This window comes from Galeopterus variegatus, unplaced genomic scaffold (genome assembly GCF_000696425.1).
Source record: "Galeopterus variegatus unplaced genomic scaffold, G_variegatus-3.0.2 Scaffold331, whole genome shotgun sequence".
In the NCBI taxonomy this organism is placed as follows: domain Eukaryota; kingdom Metazoa; phylum Chordata; class Mammalia; order Dermoptera; family Cynocephalidae; genus Galeopterus; species Galeopterus variegatus.
The window spans coordinates 534,637-551,304 of NW_007726442.1; the positions used below are offsets into that span (position 1 = coordinate 534,637).

At 38.4% G+C, this 16,668-nt stretch overlaps 1 protein-coding gene across 1 annotated transcript in view; it reads left to right on the forward strand.

The window, feature by feature from the left end:
* The window catches only part of TEX11 (testis expressed 11), a 178,280-nt gene that overhangs the window by 13,657 nt on the left and 147,955 nt on the right, over window positions 1-16,668 (forward strand). Inside the window, exons 2-3 of the mRNA XM_008567576.1 lie at window positions 5,487-5,608; window positions 15,320-15,404. Of these exons, the coding sequence (XP_008565798.1) occupies window positions 5,487-5,608; window positions 15,320-15,404 (207 nt within the window). The remainder of the gene's footprint in view (window positions 1-5,486; window positions 5,609-15,319; window positions 15,405-16,668) is intronic.

Consider the following 16,668-nt stretch of genomic DNA (forward strand, 5'->3'; position numbering starts at 1 on the left):
AAAAAAAAAAAAAAAAAAAAAAAAAAAAAAAAAAAAATCCTTCTCAATTCTAGTGGATAAATATCCAGAAGTGGGTTTGCTGGATCATATGGTAGTTCTATTTTTAATTTTTTTTTTGGCAGCCAGCCAGTACAGGGATCTGAACCCTTGACCTTGGTGTTATCAATATTTTTAATTGTTTGAGGAACCTCTATACTGTTTTCTATAGTAGCTGCACCATTTTGCATTCCCACCAACAGTGTGTGAAAGTTCCAGTTTCTCCACATCCTCACTAACACTTCTATTTTTTTGATAGTGGCTATCCTAATGGATGTGAGGTTATATGTCATCATGGTTTTCACATTTCTCTGATGGTTAGTGACGTTGAACATTTTTCATATATGTGTTGGCCATTTGTATGCTTTCTTGGGGAAATGTTTGGTACTTTTTAATATTTTCATTATCTTTGTTGAAGTTCTCACTTTGTTCATGCATTTGGCCTCAGTGAGCATCTTCATGAGAGTTATTTTTAGTTCTCTGTCGTGTAAATCATATAAGTCTATTTAATTAGGGTTATTTTCTGGAAGATTTATCTTACTCCTGTGTTTGGAACATCTTTGTACAGTTCTTCATTTTCCGTGACTCTCTGTGTTGGTGTCTATACATTAGATACAGAGGGTACCTCTCTTAGTCTTCATGGGCTTGCCTTGTACAGGAGAAGACAACCAATCAGTCCTGCCAGAGATTCTAGGGGTTTCTACCAACTGTTTCCCTCCCCAGGGAAAAGCAGACAGCTGTGGTTTTTGTTTGCTTGCTCTGTGCTGAGCCAGTGGTGGGGAGCTAAGGCATCTACCAGCCCAAGCCACTGTCTCTGTTCCCTGAGTGGTTAGACTGTGCTGAACCCATCAGCGCTTCAAGACTGGAGAGACAGATGCTAGTTTGTTGGGCTGCCCTGGAGAATTTGGGGCACTAGACACATAGATTAACTCTTTTCCTCCCCAGGAGGAAGTTGAGAGCTGGGATCTTTTATCTGTGGAGCTGTATCGTTTCTGCTTGTCATGATTTTCATGGTGTTAGCATGCCCTGCATCCTTCCCTAGTTGTTGTCCTCCGGGATTAGGACACTGCTCAGAACTACGACACACTGCCGTGTATAGATCTCTTGAAACAGTGGTGCAATGCGGCTTCATCTGACTTCTGCATTATGACTTGCTGCTTTTATTTTCTTGTACTATACCTGATTTGTCATTTGGGACTTCCTGGAACATTGTGTAGGAAAAATGATTGTCTTCCTGATCATGTATAGAAACTGATTTAAAATGTGATTTTAGTCTATGACTAAACCTGTTTACCTGAGTTTGCCATGCCCTTTTGACACTGTTTTGGATATTTTGGCTGCCCTCATTCAAACCAGCCTCTGCAGTCCCATAGTCCCATAGTGTAGCACTCTGAAGGTCTTGGCTCATTTCTTCTCTCTCTGCTGTTTTTTAGTTGTCTCAGAGTTCTGGTTTGTCACTTGTTTCAAGCCCTTTCTGATATAACCAGTAGAGTGGAAAGTATGGGACTTCAAATCAGAAAACCTGAGTTCAAGTCCTAGCTTGGTACTTTCTATTTTTATCACCTTCGAGAAGTCACTTCATTTTGTTAAATCTCAGTTTCCACATTCTAATAAAATAAAAATATCTCCCTTACAGAGTAGGTTGAAGATTAAATGAGAATGCATATGAAAAAGATTTGAGACTGTAAAACACTATGCAAATGTTAATTTTATTGTCATTTTTGGTTCTTTTCTCACTAAAGAAGTTGCATATAATCATTGTGACAAGGAATAAAACCTTGAATTGACCCTGGCAGGTCTTTGAGCTGCTTTGGCTTTTGAATGACTGGTTGAGCTGATGGAGGTCACAAGAAGAGCCTTGGCAGGACTGTTGATAGATTTTTCCATGTTGTAACAGAAGCTCTCTTCTTCAAGGACAGGGAAAATGTTTATTGTCCTGTATCCAAAATTATTATACTGTATGTAGAATGCTTTCTAACTAATCAGAATTAATTGATATGATTAACATGGCTGCCTCAATAGGGTGACCCCCTAATCTTAACTAGGATGGATCTCATTTAAATTAAATTGACTGAAATCATGTTGTACATCATAGTTTATTTCAGTAGCCAGGAAGATAATTAATCATTTTCCCCAAAGTGTACAATCTTGCTTTATATAACCTTAACACAGCATATTGTTTTCACATCTCAGGAGTATATTGCATTTATAAAACCTCTTTTTTGAGCTTCTCCCAGAAGCAAATCTCTCTTTCATAGTGTAACTCTCAGCCATTCGGCTATGTGTTGTCTACTACTTACCCAGCTTTGCTGACTGCAGTGCTGTCGTTGCCTCAGCTGGTGTCAATCAAGTTGCTCAACTGAATGACATTGAAAATATGTTTTGAAAGGACCAAACTTATTTTGACAAAAATGAGTTACATGAAACAACCACTTAAGAGAGCATTCACAAATCAAAATTAATGTCTTCACAGTCTCATATACTATGTAACCAGAAATTATAATTGGTATTCTACAGTAACATCTTAGGATTTTTATTTCAAAAAAACAACTCACATTAAAAATTTATACTGGATTTTTGTTTTCCTTTCAAAATATCTGTTTTTAGATAATATTTAGATTTTTAAAAAACATCATTTTTTAAGCCTCCCTGATCCTGTTATCAGTATTTGTAGGGCTATAATATATGCCCTTCAGCCCAATACTTACCCAATCTTAGAGGAGTCAAGATATTTAATATCAGTCCTTCTATTAAATTATTTATTTATTTATTTATAGTTTAATGTATTTTAATAGCAAACTTACAGGAACAGCACAGAAGACACAACATTAAAAACATGTACTTGCATGTAGGACAACTCAGAAAAATATAGTGAATGGATAGAATCTACCGTATGATAAAAATGCTACAAACACCATTTAGTTGCCGTTGATAAGAAACTTACTTGTTTTAAAAAAATCCAAATGCTAGCATTGTCCAGAAAAATTTAACAGGTTTAAATTGTTATAAAGTTGAACTGCTGAAACTTGTTCACTGAAACATTTTGACTTGCACTAATGCTTTATGTCCCCGCATTTATATTAAAAATTCACTCACAAATGTAAATGGAAAAAGTGCCAATACCTGATTTCTGTCCCGTATTTTTCCACTTGCAATCATATACTTAGGTACCTTTTGACCCCATGGAAAAAAAATATCTAACGTTCAGAACTACCGATAACAGGAAGAAGAGAAAAATTTTTTTTTGAGAATGAAATGTTTCCCATCATAGTGGATTCTTAAGCACGTTCTCCACGTGTGCGGCTTGCTAGCTGCATGTCTTTTGGCATAATTGTTACACGTTTGGCATGGATAGCACACAGGTTGGTGTCTTCCAAAAGGCCAACCAGATAGGCCTCACTTGCCTCCTGCAAAGCACCAATAGCTGCGCTCTGGAAGCGCAGATGTGTTTTGAAGTCCTGAGTAATTTTTCGCACCAGATGCTGGAAGGGGAGTTTGTGAATCAGAAGTTCAGTGGACTTTGAACTTCTGATAACGTCTAATTTCACGGAGTGCCACAGTACCAGGACTGTAACGATGAGGTTTCTTCACTCCTCCAGTAGAGGGTGCACTCGTGCACTGGCTTTTGTGGCCAGTTGTTTCCTGGGTGCTTTACCACCGGTCGATTTGTGGACAGTTTGCTTGTACGAGCCATGGTATAGAGACCTCCTTACTTGCCCCCCTTCTCCTCGGGCTAGAGCTCAGCGAGCAAGAGACGGTGCTGACGTTAGAGAGTGACAGCAGCGTGGTGGCGGCTACGAGCACACTGTATTAAATACTTTATAGAAGAAAGGAAGATAGAGGTTTTTCTTTTTGAATATATCTTATCACCTGAAGTGTTCAAAGTATATGTGATAGAATTTCCCTAATACCTCTGCTCACGCACTGGGTTCCGAAGATTCCATGTTCTGTAAAAAATATTTGAGTAAGTATATTTGAACATAATTTGATTTGTGCAGCCTTTATTTGAATTCTTTTCTGATGTTTAACTGAAATTTTTTGTAGCTGATGTATTGTTTATTGTAGCAGGTTAAAAGTCTATTTTAGCAGCTTAAAAATATTTTGGAAGGTGCTTTTATAGTATTGTTATGAATATTAATAACATTCTCGCTAGTTTGATGCTTAGGAATGTTGCAAGAAATTAGAGATGTGTAGCTTATGGAGACTTCAGTTGTATGAGTTTAGAAAAACCTCTATTTTGGGGCCGGCCCGGTGGCGCACTGCTACAGTGCGCCGCTTGGGAGCGCGGTGGCGCTCCCGCCGAGGGTTCGGATCCCACATCCAGACCGGCCGCTCACTGGCTGAGCGAGGTGCGGGCGCAGCACCGAGGGTTGCGATCCCGTTGCCAGTCCCGGTCTGGTACGGGCGCGACACTGAGGGTTGCGATCCGTTGCCGGTCACGAAAAAAGACAAAAAGGAAAAAAAAAAAAAAAGAAAAACCTCTATTTTGATAGTATGAAAGGCATCAATTGTAATTCTACATTATGCTTGGGTTTTAAGGAATTCCATGGCCTGGTAGATTCAGCTATATGGAGCCTGGAGCTTAGACTGTTTAGAAAATGGTGACATCATTTGTACGGATTCAATAACTGGCTAATGTTGTTGCTAATTGGGTGTGTCATTTTTTTCTTACAAAATAAGGTCAAGACTTCAGAACCAGCATAAGTGAGCTATGTCTGTCTGATCCTTGCAGGGTGCACATATCCAGGTCTTCCTTCAGAATCCCTTCATTTTCTAGTTTTTTTTTTTTCCTTTTGTCTTTTTTTTCGTGACCGGCAATGGATCGCAACCCTCAGTGTCGCGCCCGTACCGGACCGGGACCGGCAACGGGATCGCAACCCTAGGTGTTGTGCCCGCACCTGGCTCAGCCAGTGAGCGGCCGGTCTGGATGTGGGATCCGAACCCTCGGCGGGAGCGCTGCTGCGCTCCCAAGCGACGCACTGTAGCAGTGCGCCACCAGGCCGGCCCTAGTTTTGAAGATATCGTTAACTTCTATTTTGTAGGGTTTTTTTTTGTTTTTCTTTTTTTGGTGGCTGGCCGATATGGGGATCTGAACCCATGAGCTTGGTGTTATAAGACTGTGTTCTAACTGAGTTAATTGGCAAGCCCTTTCTTTGTAGTTTTAAGATTACCTTTAATAACATTACTATTTGTGAAGTCAATGAATTCTACTTTCTGAGAATGAGTAATTATGAATACGTTATAAACAAGTGATTCCCATGGAATACAAATTTGTTTGAAAATTGTACTCTACCTTTAGCTAAAAGAAACTTAACTACAAGTTGGTTTTACTCTAAGGGTCATTTCAAGTTCCTTCGTTTGGGCAAAGATCTAGTAACAGGTTTTAAAATGATTTGCTACTTTTAGCTGATGGTGATAGTTCACATGTTTATTAACCATTGTTATTTCAGAAACTATTGAAAACCTGATCATAAGAGATAATTCACCTGGCATACCTGAGGCAATTGATAGACTCTTCATGGACATAGCAAATATCAACAGGGAGTCTATGGCTGAAATACAGGATGCTCAGGTTGGTATAAAAATAATTTTGTTTGTGATAAATTTTGATGATTCATCATTTTAACTAATGTATAGGTAAAAAAAATAGTCTTCATGCTTAACCATTGCTAAACATATAGAAATCCATTTTTGGATTTTTAAACCTAATGGCATATTTAGGGAAAATAGAGTTTTAGAAACAAATGGCAAAATATGTGCTCAAGTTTAATATTTATTATTTAACTCCTCTAGGCTTCGGTTTTCTCATCTGTTAAAGGATAATAGTTGTACCCACCTCCCAGTGGTGTTGTGAATCATAAACAAAATAACATATATAAGGTTCTTGGCACATGGTAGTTAGTCACTAAATTATCGTTCTTTTTGTCTTCCCTTTATAGCAAAGGAAACTACCTGGTAGTGTGGAACTCAGTTGAATGTAATTCTTCAGAGGAGTTTTTTTTGGGGGTGATAATTTTTCTAATGTTTAAATGAAGGTCTGTCACTTACTTAATGTGGAAATTGCCTCGACACTCTGAAACACTTTTGGTAACATTTACCTTAGGCAGATACTTCCATTTTGGTTACAGCTTATATGGAAAGGTGAGAAGAAAGTTTACTGTAAATCTTTCTCCCTCATTTTATATATATATAATAGGTTTATTTAGATATAATTCATGTACCATACAATTCACCCATTTCAGGTGGACAATTCAATGATGTTTAGTGTTTGACAGAGTTGTGTACCCATCATCACAGTTAATTTTAGAACATTTTCATCACCCCCAAAAGAAACCTTGCACCCATTCATAGACACTTTCTATTTCCTCCTTTCTACTTCCTCTGCTCACACCAGCCCTAGGCAGTGACTAATCTACTTTCAGTCTCTATGGATTTGCCTATTCTGGACATTTTATAGAGATGGAATTATATAATGCATGGTCTTTTGTGGCTGACTTCTTTAACATAGCATGTTTTCAAGGTTCATTCATGTTGATGAATGTATCTGTACTTCATAACTTTTTATGACTCAATAATATCCCATTCAATGTCCAGAAGCATGCAAGAAACAGAGCATGCCTGGGATCCTAGGCAGGAGCCAAAGGCAGCATCCCATTCCTAGAAGCAGGCAAGGAGCATGCCGAAAAAACCACTTCTGTGCGGGTAGCCTACCACAGCCACTGCCATAGCCATGGCTGCTACAAAAGCAGCTTGATGCTACAGCAGTAGCCAGAGCCACTATGCAGGTGGTCTGCCAGACACTTGACTGCATTGATACAAGAAGAGTCACCAGCAGAGACCAGAAAAAGAATAGGACATCTCTCTCTTCAAATCCCTCTCCAGAGTAACATAAGAAGCTACATGCTCTATCAGATGACCAGATATTGATGTAGATATATTAGAAATATGAAAACCCAAGAAAATATGACACCACCAAAAGAATACAGTAATTCTCAAATACCAGACCCTATAGAGCAGGAAATCCTTGAAATGACTGAAAAGGAATTCCAAGCAACAATCTGAAGGAAACTTACTGAGATATGAGAAGGCTCAGTTAGACAACACAATGAAATTTTAAAAATCCAGGATATAAAAGAAGAAATTTACAAAGAGATTAATGCCTTTCTGATCTTGAAGATAATCTTTTTAAAATAACCCAGGTGGACAAAAAAAAAAAAAAAAAAGGAAAAAAGAATTAAAAAATGAAGAAAATTTAAGAGAGCTAGCAGACAACCTTAAGCACACAAACATTCAAATCATGAGTGTTCCAGAAGGGGAGGAGAAAGGAAAAGGCATGGAAAACATATTCAATGAAATAATAATGGAAAATTTCGCAGGTATAGGAAGAGACATGGACCTTCAGATCCAGGAAGCTCAAAAATCCCTAAAAACATATTCAGCCCAAAATGAGCCTCTCCAAGACACATTCTAGTCAAACTGGCAAAGCTCAGAGACAAAGAGAGAATCTTAAAAGAAATGAGACAGGTGTCAAGTCACCTGTAAGGGAGCTCATATCAGACTAACGGTGTACTTCTCAACAGAAACTCTATAGGCCAGAAGAAAATGGGATGATATATTCAAAATACTGAAAGAAAAAACCTGCCAGCCAAGAATACTGTACCCAGCAAGGCTATACTTCAGAAATGAGGGAAAAATAGTGTATTTTCCAGACAAACAAAAACTGTGGGGGCCGAGCCTGTGGCGCACTTGGGAGAGTGCGGCGCTGGGCGCTCCCGCCGCAGGTTTGGATCCTATATAGGGATGACTGGTGCACTCACCGCGCTCACTGGCTGAGCGCAGTGCAGCCGGTCTCAAAAAGGACAAAAAAAAAAAAAAAAAAAAAAAAAACCTCTGGGAGTTCACCACCACACAACCAGCCATACAGGGAAGTCTTGTATCTGGAATCTGAAAAACAATTATCACTACCACAAATACACAAGAAAGAACAAAACCCATTGGTAGAACAAAAATGCTAACAAGAAAGAGAAACTAAATCTTACCACCACAAAAAACCATGCTGACAATGTAATAATGTCTCTGCTTTATTTCTGATTTTAGTAATTTTGGTCTTCTCTCTTTTTATCTTGGTCAGTCTAGATAAAGTTTTGCAACTTTTTTTGATCTTTTTTTTTTTCCTTTTTGTCTTTTTTTCGTGACTGGCAACGGATCGCAACCCTCAGTGTCGCGCCTGTACGGGACCGGGACCGGCCACGGGATCGCAACCCTCGGTGTTGCTCCCGCACCTCGCTCAGCCAGTGAGTGGCCGGTCTGTATGTGGGATCCGAACCCTCGGCGGGAGCGCCGCTGCGCTTCCCAAGCGGCGCACTGTAGCAGTGCGCCACCGGGCCGGCCAACTTTTTTTTTTTTTTTTTTTGATCTTTTCAGAGTCAGTTTTTGGTTTTGTTGATTTTCTCTACTGTTTTGAAATTCCCTATTTCATTATATTTCTCTTGTAATCTTTGTTATTTCCCACTTATATTTACTTTTGGTTTAGTTTGCTCTTCTTTTTCTATTAAGATATAGGAGTTTACATTACTGACTTGAGATTTTTCTTAGTTTTTATATAGGTGTTTACATGTATAAATTTTCCTCTGAGCACTGTTTGAGACCTGCAGCCTATAAATTTTGATATGTTGCACTTTGATTTTTATCTCAAAGTTCTCTCTGATTTCCCTGTGATTTTTCTTATTACCCATTGTTTATTTAGGAGAGTGTTGTTTAATTTGCACACATTTTTTAGATATTCTAAATTTCCTTCTATTATTGTGGTCAGAGAAAATATTTTCTATGATCTTAGTCTTTTTAAATGTGTTAAGAATTGTTTTATGGCCAAAAAGGAATAAACAAAACAAATAAACTAAAAAAAAAAATCCCATTCAACGGATATACCACATTTTTGTTAATCCATTCATCTACTGATAAACATTTTCTTTTTTTTTTCACCTTTTGGCTATTATGAATAATTCTATGAATATTCATGTACATGCTTTTATATTTTTATTTCTCTTAGGTAAACCTAAGTGTGAAATTGCTGGGTCATATGGTAACTATTTAAACTTTTGAGGAATTGCCAGATTGTTTTCCAGAGTGGCTGTACCATTTTACATTACCACTGGCATTATATAAGGGATCTGGTTTTCCACATTCTTGCCAATGTTTATTATTGATTATAGTCATCCTAGTGAGTGTGAAGTGGTAGCTCATTGTGTTTTTTTAAAAAATTGTGGTAATATATACCTCATGTGAAATTTACTATCTTAACCATCAGTAGTGTTCAGTACATTCACATTTTTGTGTAACTGTTCTCCAGAACTCTTTTCATCTTGCAAAACTGAAACTCTATACGCATTAAATAACTCCATCTTCCCCCTCTCCCCATCCCCTGGCAACCACCATTCTACTTTCTGTTTCTATAAATCTGACTACTGTCAGTACCTCATATAAGTGGAATCATAATATTTGTCTTTTTGTGACTAGTTTATTTCACTTAGCATAATATCCTCAAGGTTCATCCATTTGCAGCATGTGTCAGAATTTCCTTCATTTTCAAGGCTGAATAATATTCCATTATACGTATATACCATGTTTTGTTTCTACATTCATCTTTTGCTGGACACTAGAGTTGCTTATACTTTTTACTTATTGTGAATAATGCTGCCACAAACATGGGTGTGCAAATATCTGTTCAGGTCCCTGTTTTGAATTCTTTTGGATATATGAGTATACCCAGAAGTGGAATTGCAGGATCATATGATAATTTTATTTTTAATTTTTTGAGGAACCACCATTACTGTTTTCCATAATGGCTGTACTATTTTACATTCCCATCAACAGTGCACAAGGGTACCAGTTTCTCCACATCTTTGCTGACACTTATTATTTTCTGTTTTGTTTTTCTTTTTTGATAGTAGCCATCCTGGTGGGTGTAAGGTGGTATCTTAGTGAGGTTTTGATTTGCATTTTCCTGGTGGCTAATGATGTTGTTGAGCATCTTTTCTTGTGCTTACTAGCCATTTATATATCTTTTTTGGAGACATGTCTGTTAAGATCCTTTGCCAATTTTTAAATTGGGTATTTTTCTTTTTATTATGAATAGTAGGAGTTCTTTATATATTCTAGATACAAGTAACTTATCAGTTACATGATTTGCAAATATTTTCTCCCATTCTGTGGGTTGTCTTTTCATTTTCTTGATGGTATTCTGAAGCAAAAAAGGTTTAGTTTTGATGAAGTCTGATTTATCTATTTTTTTTCATTGCTCCTTCTTTTGGTGTCATATCCAAGAAAGCTTTTCTTAATTCAAGGTTGATGAAGATTTACTTCTATATTTTCTTATAAGTTTCATTCATTTAGGTCTATAATCCATTTTGAGCTTATTTTTGTGTATGGTGTGAAAAGGGATCCAACTTCATTCTTTTGCATGTGGATATCAAGTTGTTCCAGCACCATATGTTGAAAAGACTATTCTTTCCCCATTGAATTTGTCATAGCATCAGTTGGGTATAAATGTGAGGGTTTATTTCTGGACTTTTACTTATATTCCATTGATCTATGTTTCTGTCCTTATGCCAGTACCACACTGGCTTGGTTGCTGTAGGTGTGTAGTAAGTTTTAAAATTGGGAAGTGTGAGTCCTTCAATTTTGTTCTTGTTTTCCAAGATTGTTTTCACTATTCTTAGTCCTTTGAACTTCCATGTGAATTTTAGAATAAGCTTGTCAATTCAGGCAAAAAAGCCAGCTGGAATTTTGCTTTGGAGTACAGTTGAATCTGTAGATCAATTTTGTGAGTGTTGCCATCTTCACAGTATTAAGACTTCCAATCCATGAAAATAGTATGTCTTTCTATTTATTAAGTTGTCTTTAATTTCTTTCAAAAATGTTTTTGGTTTGGGTATAAGTTTTGCACTTATTTTCATAAGTCTATTCTTGACTTGTTTAGATGTTATTATAAAAGTAATTATTTTCTTAATTTAATCTTCAGATTATTAATTGCTAGTGTATAGAAATACAATTGATTTTTGAATATTGATCTTGTATCCTCAACCTTGCTGGACTCATTTATTAGTTCTAATGTCTTTAGTGGATTCCTTAGTATGTAAGTCTCTCTCTCTTTCTTTTTTTTCTCTGTCTGGTAAGGGGAGTGCAACCCTTGGCACGGTGTGGTCGGCACCATGCTCATCCAGTGAGCACACCGGCCTTCCCTATATAAGATCCGAACCCGCGGCCTCGGCGCTACCAGCGCTGCACTCTTCTGAGTGAGCCATGGGGCCAGCCCAGTATGTAAGTCTCTTTTTAGATTATAACCTCTTCTTACTGTGCTTGGTTGTTAGTGAAAAGATACTATCAGATTCAGTGCCAAGAGTCTTGTCTTGTTTTGCAAGATTTGCTTGGTTTTGGAAATGCTTTGAATTTGTTTTCTCTCTAGAGAGCCTAATCTTCATATTATTTATTTCTGTTTGCTGCATATGTAAACATATATTTATCATTACACATTTATAAAAACCTAGCATAAAATCTGCCACATATTATTAGGTGCTTAATACATATTTGTTGAATAAATATGTATTTTGTGACTATTTACAATCATAATTCACCTTATCCTTTCTAACACAATATGGAAAAATACAAGAAATTGCTTAAAATCATAAAGTAACACAATTTTACAGAAATTTGGAAAAATACATGGTGGTTGTGGTGTGTAGCCACTTTTGTGGCAGCCATGGCTGTTGTGGGCCACCAATGCAGAAGTGGGGTTTTGGTGTACCTTTGCCTGGTTGCAAGAGGAGGGTCAGTCCTCAGCTCCATGCCTCAGGACCCGAAGTGGGCCCCATGGCAGTGGCAGTGTGCCTGGATGTGGGAGGAGGGGTCAGTTCCTGGCTCCAGAGGCAGCATGCCTAGTTGTTGGAAGAGGGGTTGGTCCCCGACTCCATGCCTTAGGACCCTGGGTGGACCCCATGGCAGTGGCAGTGTGCCTGGATGTGGGAGGAGGGGTCGGTCCCTAGTTCCGTTTTTACATTCTAAAATGTTGTTGTAGAGCAATTGGGGGTGGGGGAGAGAGGAAGGGGGAAGGAAATAGGGTGGGAGAAGGAGGAAGGAGGTGGGGCATGGTTGAGGCTTGTGGCATCCCACTCATTCTTGAAGGGGAGACCAGGGCACTTCCTGTGGTGGCTCAGTCATTGCTGGGCTCAATGCAGATGTCACGGGGGTGTGGCTGAAGCCCTTGGCCCCCCCACTGCCCTAGATCAGGAGACCAGGGGACTTCCAGTAGTGGTTTGGTGGTTGTTGCTAGGCTGGTTGCAGGTGCTGAGGGGGGCGTGGCTGAGGCCCTCAACCCCCCACCATCTAAGTTCTGGGGCTTGGGTTGCTTGCTGTGGTGGCTTGGTGATTGTGGTTGGGCTGGTTGTGGGTATTGGGGGGGCATGGCTGAGGTCCCCAGCCCTCCCCACTCCCTGGCTTGAGAGTCCAGGGGGCTTCCAGTCCTTCTAGGTTTTATAGGTGTTCTTTGGTAAAGTGAGACCTTTACTAGTTGATATCAAACTTTGGCTCTGGTCTGTGGGTATTTTGTTTTTTCTTTCAGTTCTGTGTTGGATTATTTGCTGTTCCCACTACTTAAACTCTGCACTGGAACTAATTTGTTGTCCTTTGCTTACTTCTAAAATGGGGGAGCTTTCTGTGGGGACCAGCACTTGAGCCTTGTGGTTGAGCTAAATTGCTGCTTTGCTGCTATTCCCAGGGAAAGGCTTTTTGTGCAGCTCAGGTTTTAATTGTTGATTTACTAGGTACTTCCAGGTCTTGTGAGATCTGGTATGCATGGGTTGTGTGGAAACTCTGGTCTGGGCCTGAGTCATTTCAGCAAACTGCACCCCTGCAGTTCTATATTCTTGACCAGTCTACACAGAGTTGGCCTGCGCTGATTGGAGGGCAGATCAGCTGTCCATGCTGTGTCCCAATGTTCCCCTGGTGGGCCCGTCTACCCCACCGCCCGCATTCCAAACACTTCGCATGGGGTTTGCTGTGTGCTGGTCCTTTGCGATGACTCACCGGCTTCTCAGTGTCTCCTTTTTTCAGTTGTCTGTGGCTCCTTACTCCTGTGTGGGTCCATGGGAACCCTGTTAGTGGTCTTTCTGGCCTGAGGGGCACGAAGTCCCTCTTCTACCCTGCTGCCTCCAAGCAACTTCATCAGAAGGGCACAACAGCAGTTTTTGCCAGCTCTTGCTCTGTGCACTCACCAGCTCCAGTCTTAAAGCAGCTGGGATTCAAAATGGTGGGAGCAATCCTTTCTTTCTCTCATTATGGCTTCTCCTGCCTTTATGCACTCCGTAGGTCTCTCCTCCTCTTCCCTTGAGCTCTAGCGACCCCAGCTTGGCTGTTGTTGCTTTTTTTATAGTTGTAAATTGGTTGATTGTGGGAGAGAGTGATGTTGGGGACTGTCTATTCCGCCATTTTGATTGGAAGCCATTTTTGGATGCATTTTAAAGTGAGTTTCTGACATCAGTACATTTCCCACCTAAATGTTTCAGCATGCATATTATTAACTAAAATCCAGTATTTTATTATAGCTCTTTTCTGAGGTAAAATTTACATATGTGCAAGTTTTTGTACATACAAGTTTGTATCTTGCTTTTTTCACTAAACACATAATAAATGTTTTCCCATGTTAAAAACATAGTTTCCATGATGACTATTTTAGATGGCTGAATACAATTTCATCTAGGGTATTTATTGTAATTCATCTATGTATTTCTTTATTACTGGTTATTTATATTGTTCCTTATTTTATCCTATTATAAATAATGATATGAGGAACACTGTTAAGTGAAAAGATTTTGGACTATTTCTTTGGGATACCCCCGATTTTGGACTATTTCTTTGGGATAGAGTCTCAGAAGAGCAACTAGTAGGTCAAATGATATAAACATATTTTGGCTGTTTTTACATGTTGCCAATTGCTTTCCAAATGCCAAAAAAGGTAGCTTCTTTAAGCTGTTTTAGTCTGGATGTTAATTCCCACCCCCTGCCAAATACCTCAAACCCTTTGTTCTGTTGGGAGATTTGGAGTCAAATATTGACTTCATGTGTTTTTAGTGATACAAATCAAATAATACTTCATGTGAAAGTCATTATTAGATCAACTGTGGCATGGGGATACTATGTGAGAGGGATGGAGATGGGCATGACAATAGCCTGAGAATAGTAAATGAAATGATAGCCGTGCTAAATAAATCATTTTTAAATGGGAAGCTCATCAGAAAAATGTGGAACTGTGAGAAAAGTGGCACTGGAGAAAAGACTTAAAACTAAAATAATTTTGCACCATAATTGTGCATAAATTGGGTTCTTTTGGTCTATCCAGTTATTTTCTGTCTTAAGTCAAATTACTACTGATATGTTTATTATAAGATAATGTTATATAGCTTCTCTTATATTCACCATAGTACCCTGGGAGATTTAGGCCAGGGTTATGCCATATTGGTCTCAGTACTAATTATTGCCTTCAGAGGTTTTTCCCAGAAACCAACTTTTCCCCAGTTGCACGTTTTGTGTCTTCATTTTTTCCTTAAGACACTATGAGCTTGATTTAGTTGACATAGTATCCAGCTGACTAGGTTCCACCTGATAGAAACATAACCACCAAAAGAAGCAATTAGAAACTTTGACCCTTAGTCCCCAGCACAAAACATAATAAACCAAAAAATCCTATCATTGAATGTACTTTCTTTATTCAGCATTTTGACAGGTACTATGAATGCTACATAAGTTGTAAAAAACATGATCTTTGATATCAAGGAGCCTAGTTGGGAAGTAAGAAAAAGAACTAAAACAATTAAAGAATAAATGATACAAAGTAGTATAATTAATTGCTAAATTGTGTGAAACTTAATGAATATAGGAATTCAAAGAAGAAAGACCATTGTAGACTGTAGTGGTTGCTGAAAGCTTTATGGATGTTGCTTGTGAGATTGAACTGAATTTGAGTTACATAAAGACTAGGGGAGGAGGTATATCAGGTAAAACCAACAGTATGAATAAAGATACACAGATAGGAATGAATAAGTTGTGTTCAGAGGACAGTGAAATAATTACTTTATCAGTGGATAAGTTTTTGGGGAAAAGGTAGAATGGGACTAGACTATGGAGGGCCTGGAAGTGACCCACAATAGTTACATGAGCATGAAGCTTACAAGAAATAAAATATCACTGGAGGTGGACACTGTTTTAACTGGAAATGTTTTTCTTTGTCCAGGTTGAAGAAATGGCAGTAAACCTGTGGAACTGGGCAGTTACCAAGAGAGTAGGTTTGCTTATAAGTGAAGAGCAGAAAGCTAAATGTATGTATACATTTTGTGACTTATATTATGAGGAGCATTCTTACTATACATTGGGTAGTGTTCCTGTAGTTTAAATAATGTTTTGACCAGTTCTTAGATGGAGATTTATTAAAAGACAACCAAATAAAACAACCTCTAAGCATTGGTTTCTGAAGCAAATAGCCTCCCTCAGTTTTATAATTTTTTAGAGGTTAGCTCTTTATTAATTAAAGTTTAAAGGCATCATTGCAAAAAATAGTTTAGAGGTGAACAATGAAGATGATTAAAAGGTGAGAAAATGGGAAATTGAGGAAATGTTAAAGTACATGGATTCTTTTCTATGGAGAAGAGATGATCAAAATCTTCAGGATTCTGAAGGCTCATCAAGTAGTAGTTTCCCCTCTCCATTAATAATAGAATGAAAGTGTCACCATATGAGAGATTTATATTTAAAAATTGTAAAGAATAGTTTCCTCATGAGGTGGGTTGATAAACATTGGAATGAGTTACTGAGAAAAGTATAGTAGTTCTACCTGTGAGAGCAAACAAGAACAAGAATAAGAACAACAAAACAAAAACCCTGAAGCAGACTCATCTGTCTGGCAAAGTTTTAGTGCTTTAGCTAAATGGGAAAGGTCTTGTGTGTTGACGGTTATTAATTTTCAACAGAAGTAGTTACAGTAAATACATTTATGGAAAGTATATTGCCCCATTATAAAGGACACATTGAAGCAATGAACCAATGGTTAAACCTCTGGACTGCTTGACTTTGTAAAGATGAATGACTTTTGTCTGTATGGAACAAATAGAATTTACTACTAAGTATTTATCTTTATGAATATAAACAAAACTGTATATAACTTTGGTGTAGGTATAGGGTAATTTGTAGTTAATATAATCAATAATATACTTACTCATGAGTCTACTATTATATTAGGATGTTTGGAGAATAGTTCTATCTCTTTAACTCTGAGATAAATGTTGATATCGTTGCTCCCAGAACCTTAGATCCTCTAGTTGTGGGGAGGGAAGAGTTAGAAATTTATCTGTGGGAGAAACTTAGTACACAGATGAGGCGAACTGTGTGATATGAAAATGCATTCTTTTTTTTTTTTTTTCCTTTTTTTTGTCTTTTTTCGTGACCGGCAACGGATCACAACCCTCAGTGTCGCGCCCGTACCGGACCGGGACCGGCCACGGGATCGCAACCCTCGGTGTTGCTCCTGCCCCTCGCTCAGCCAGTGAGCGGCCAGTCTGTATGTGGGATCCGAACCCTCGGCGGGAG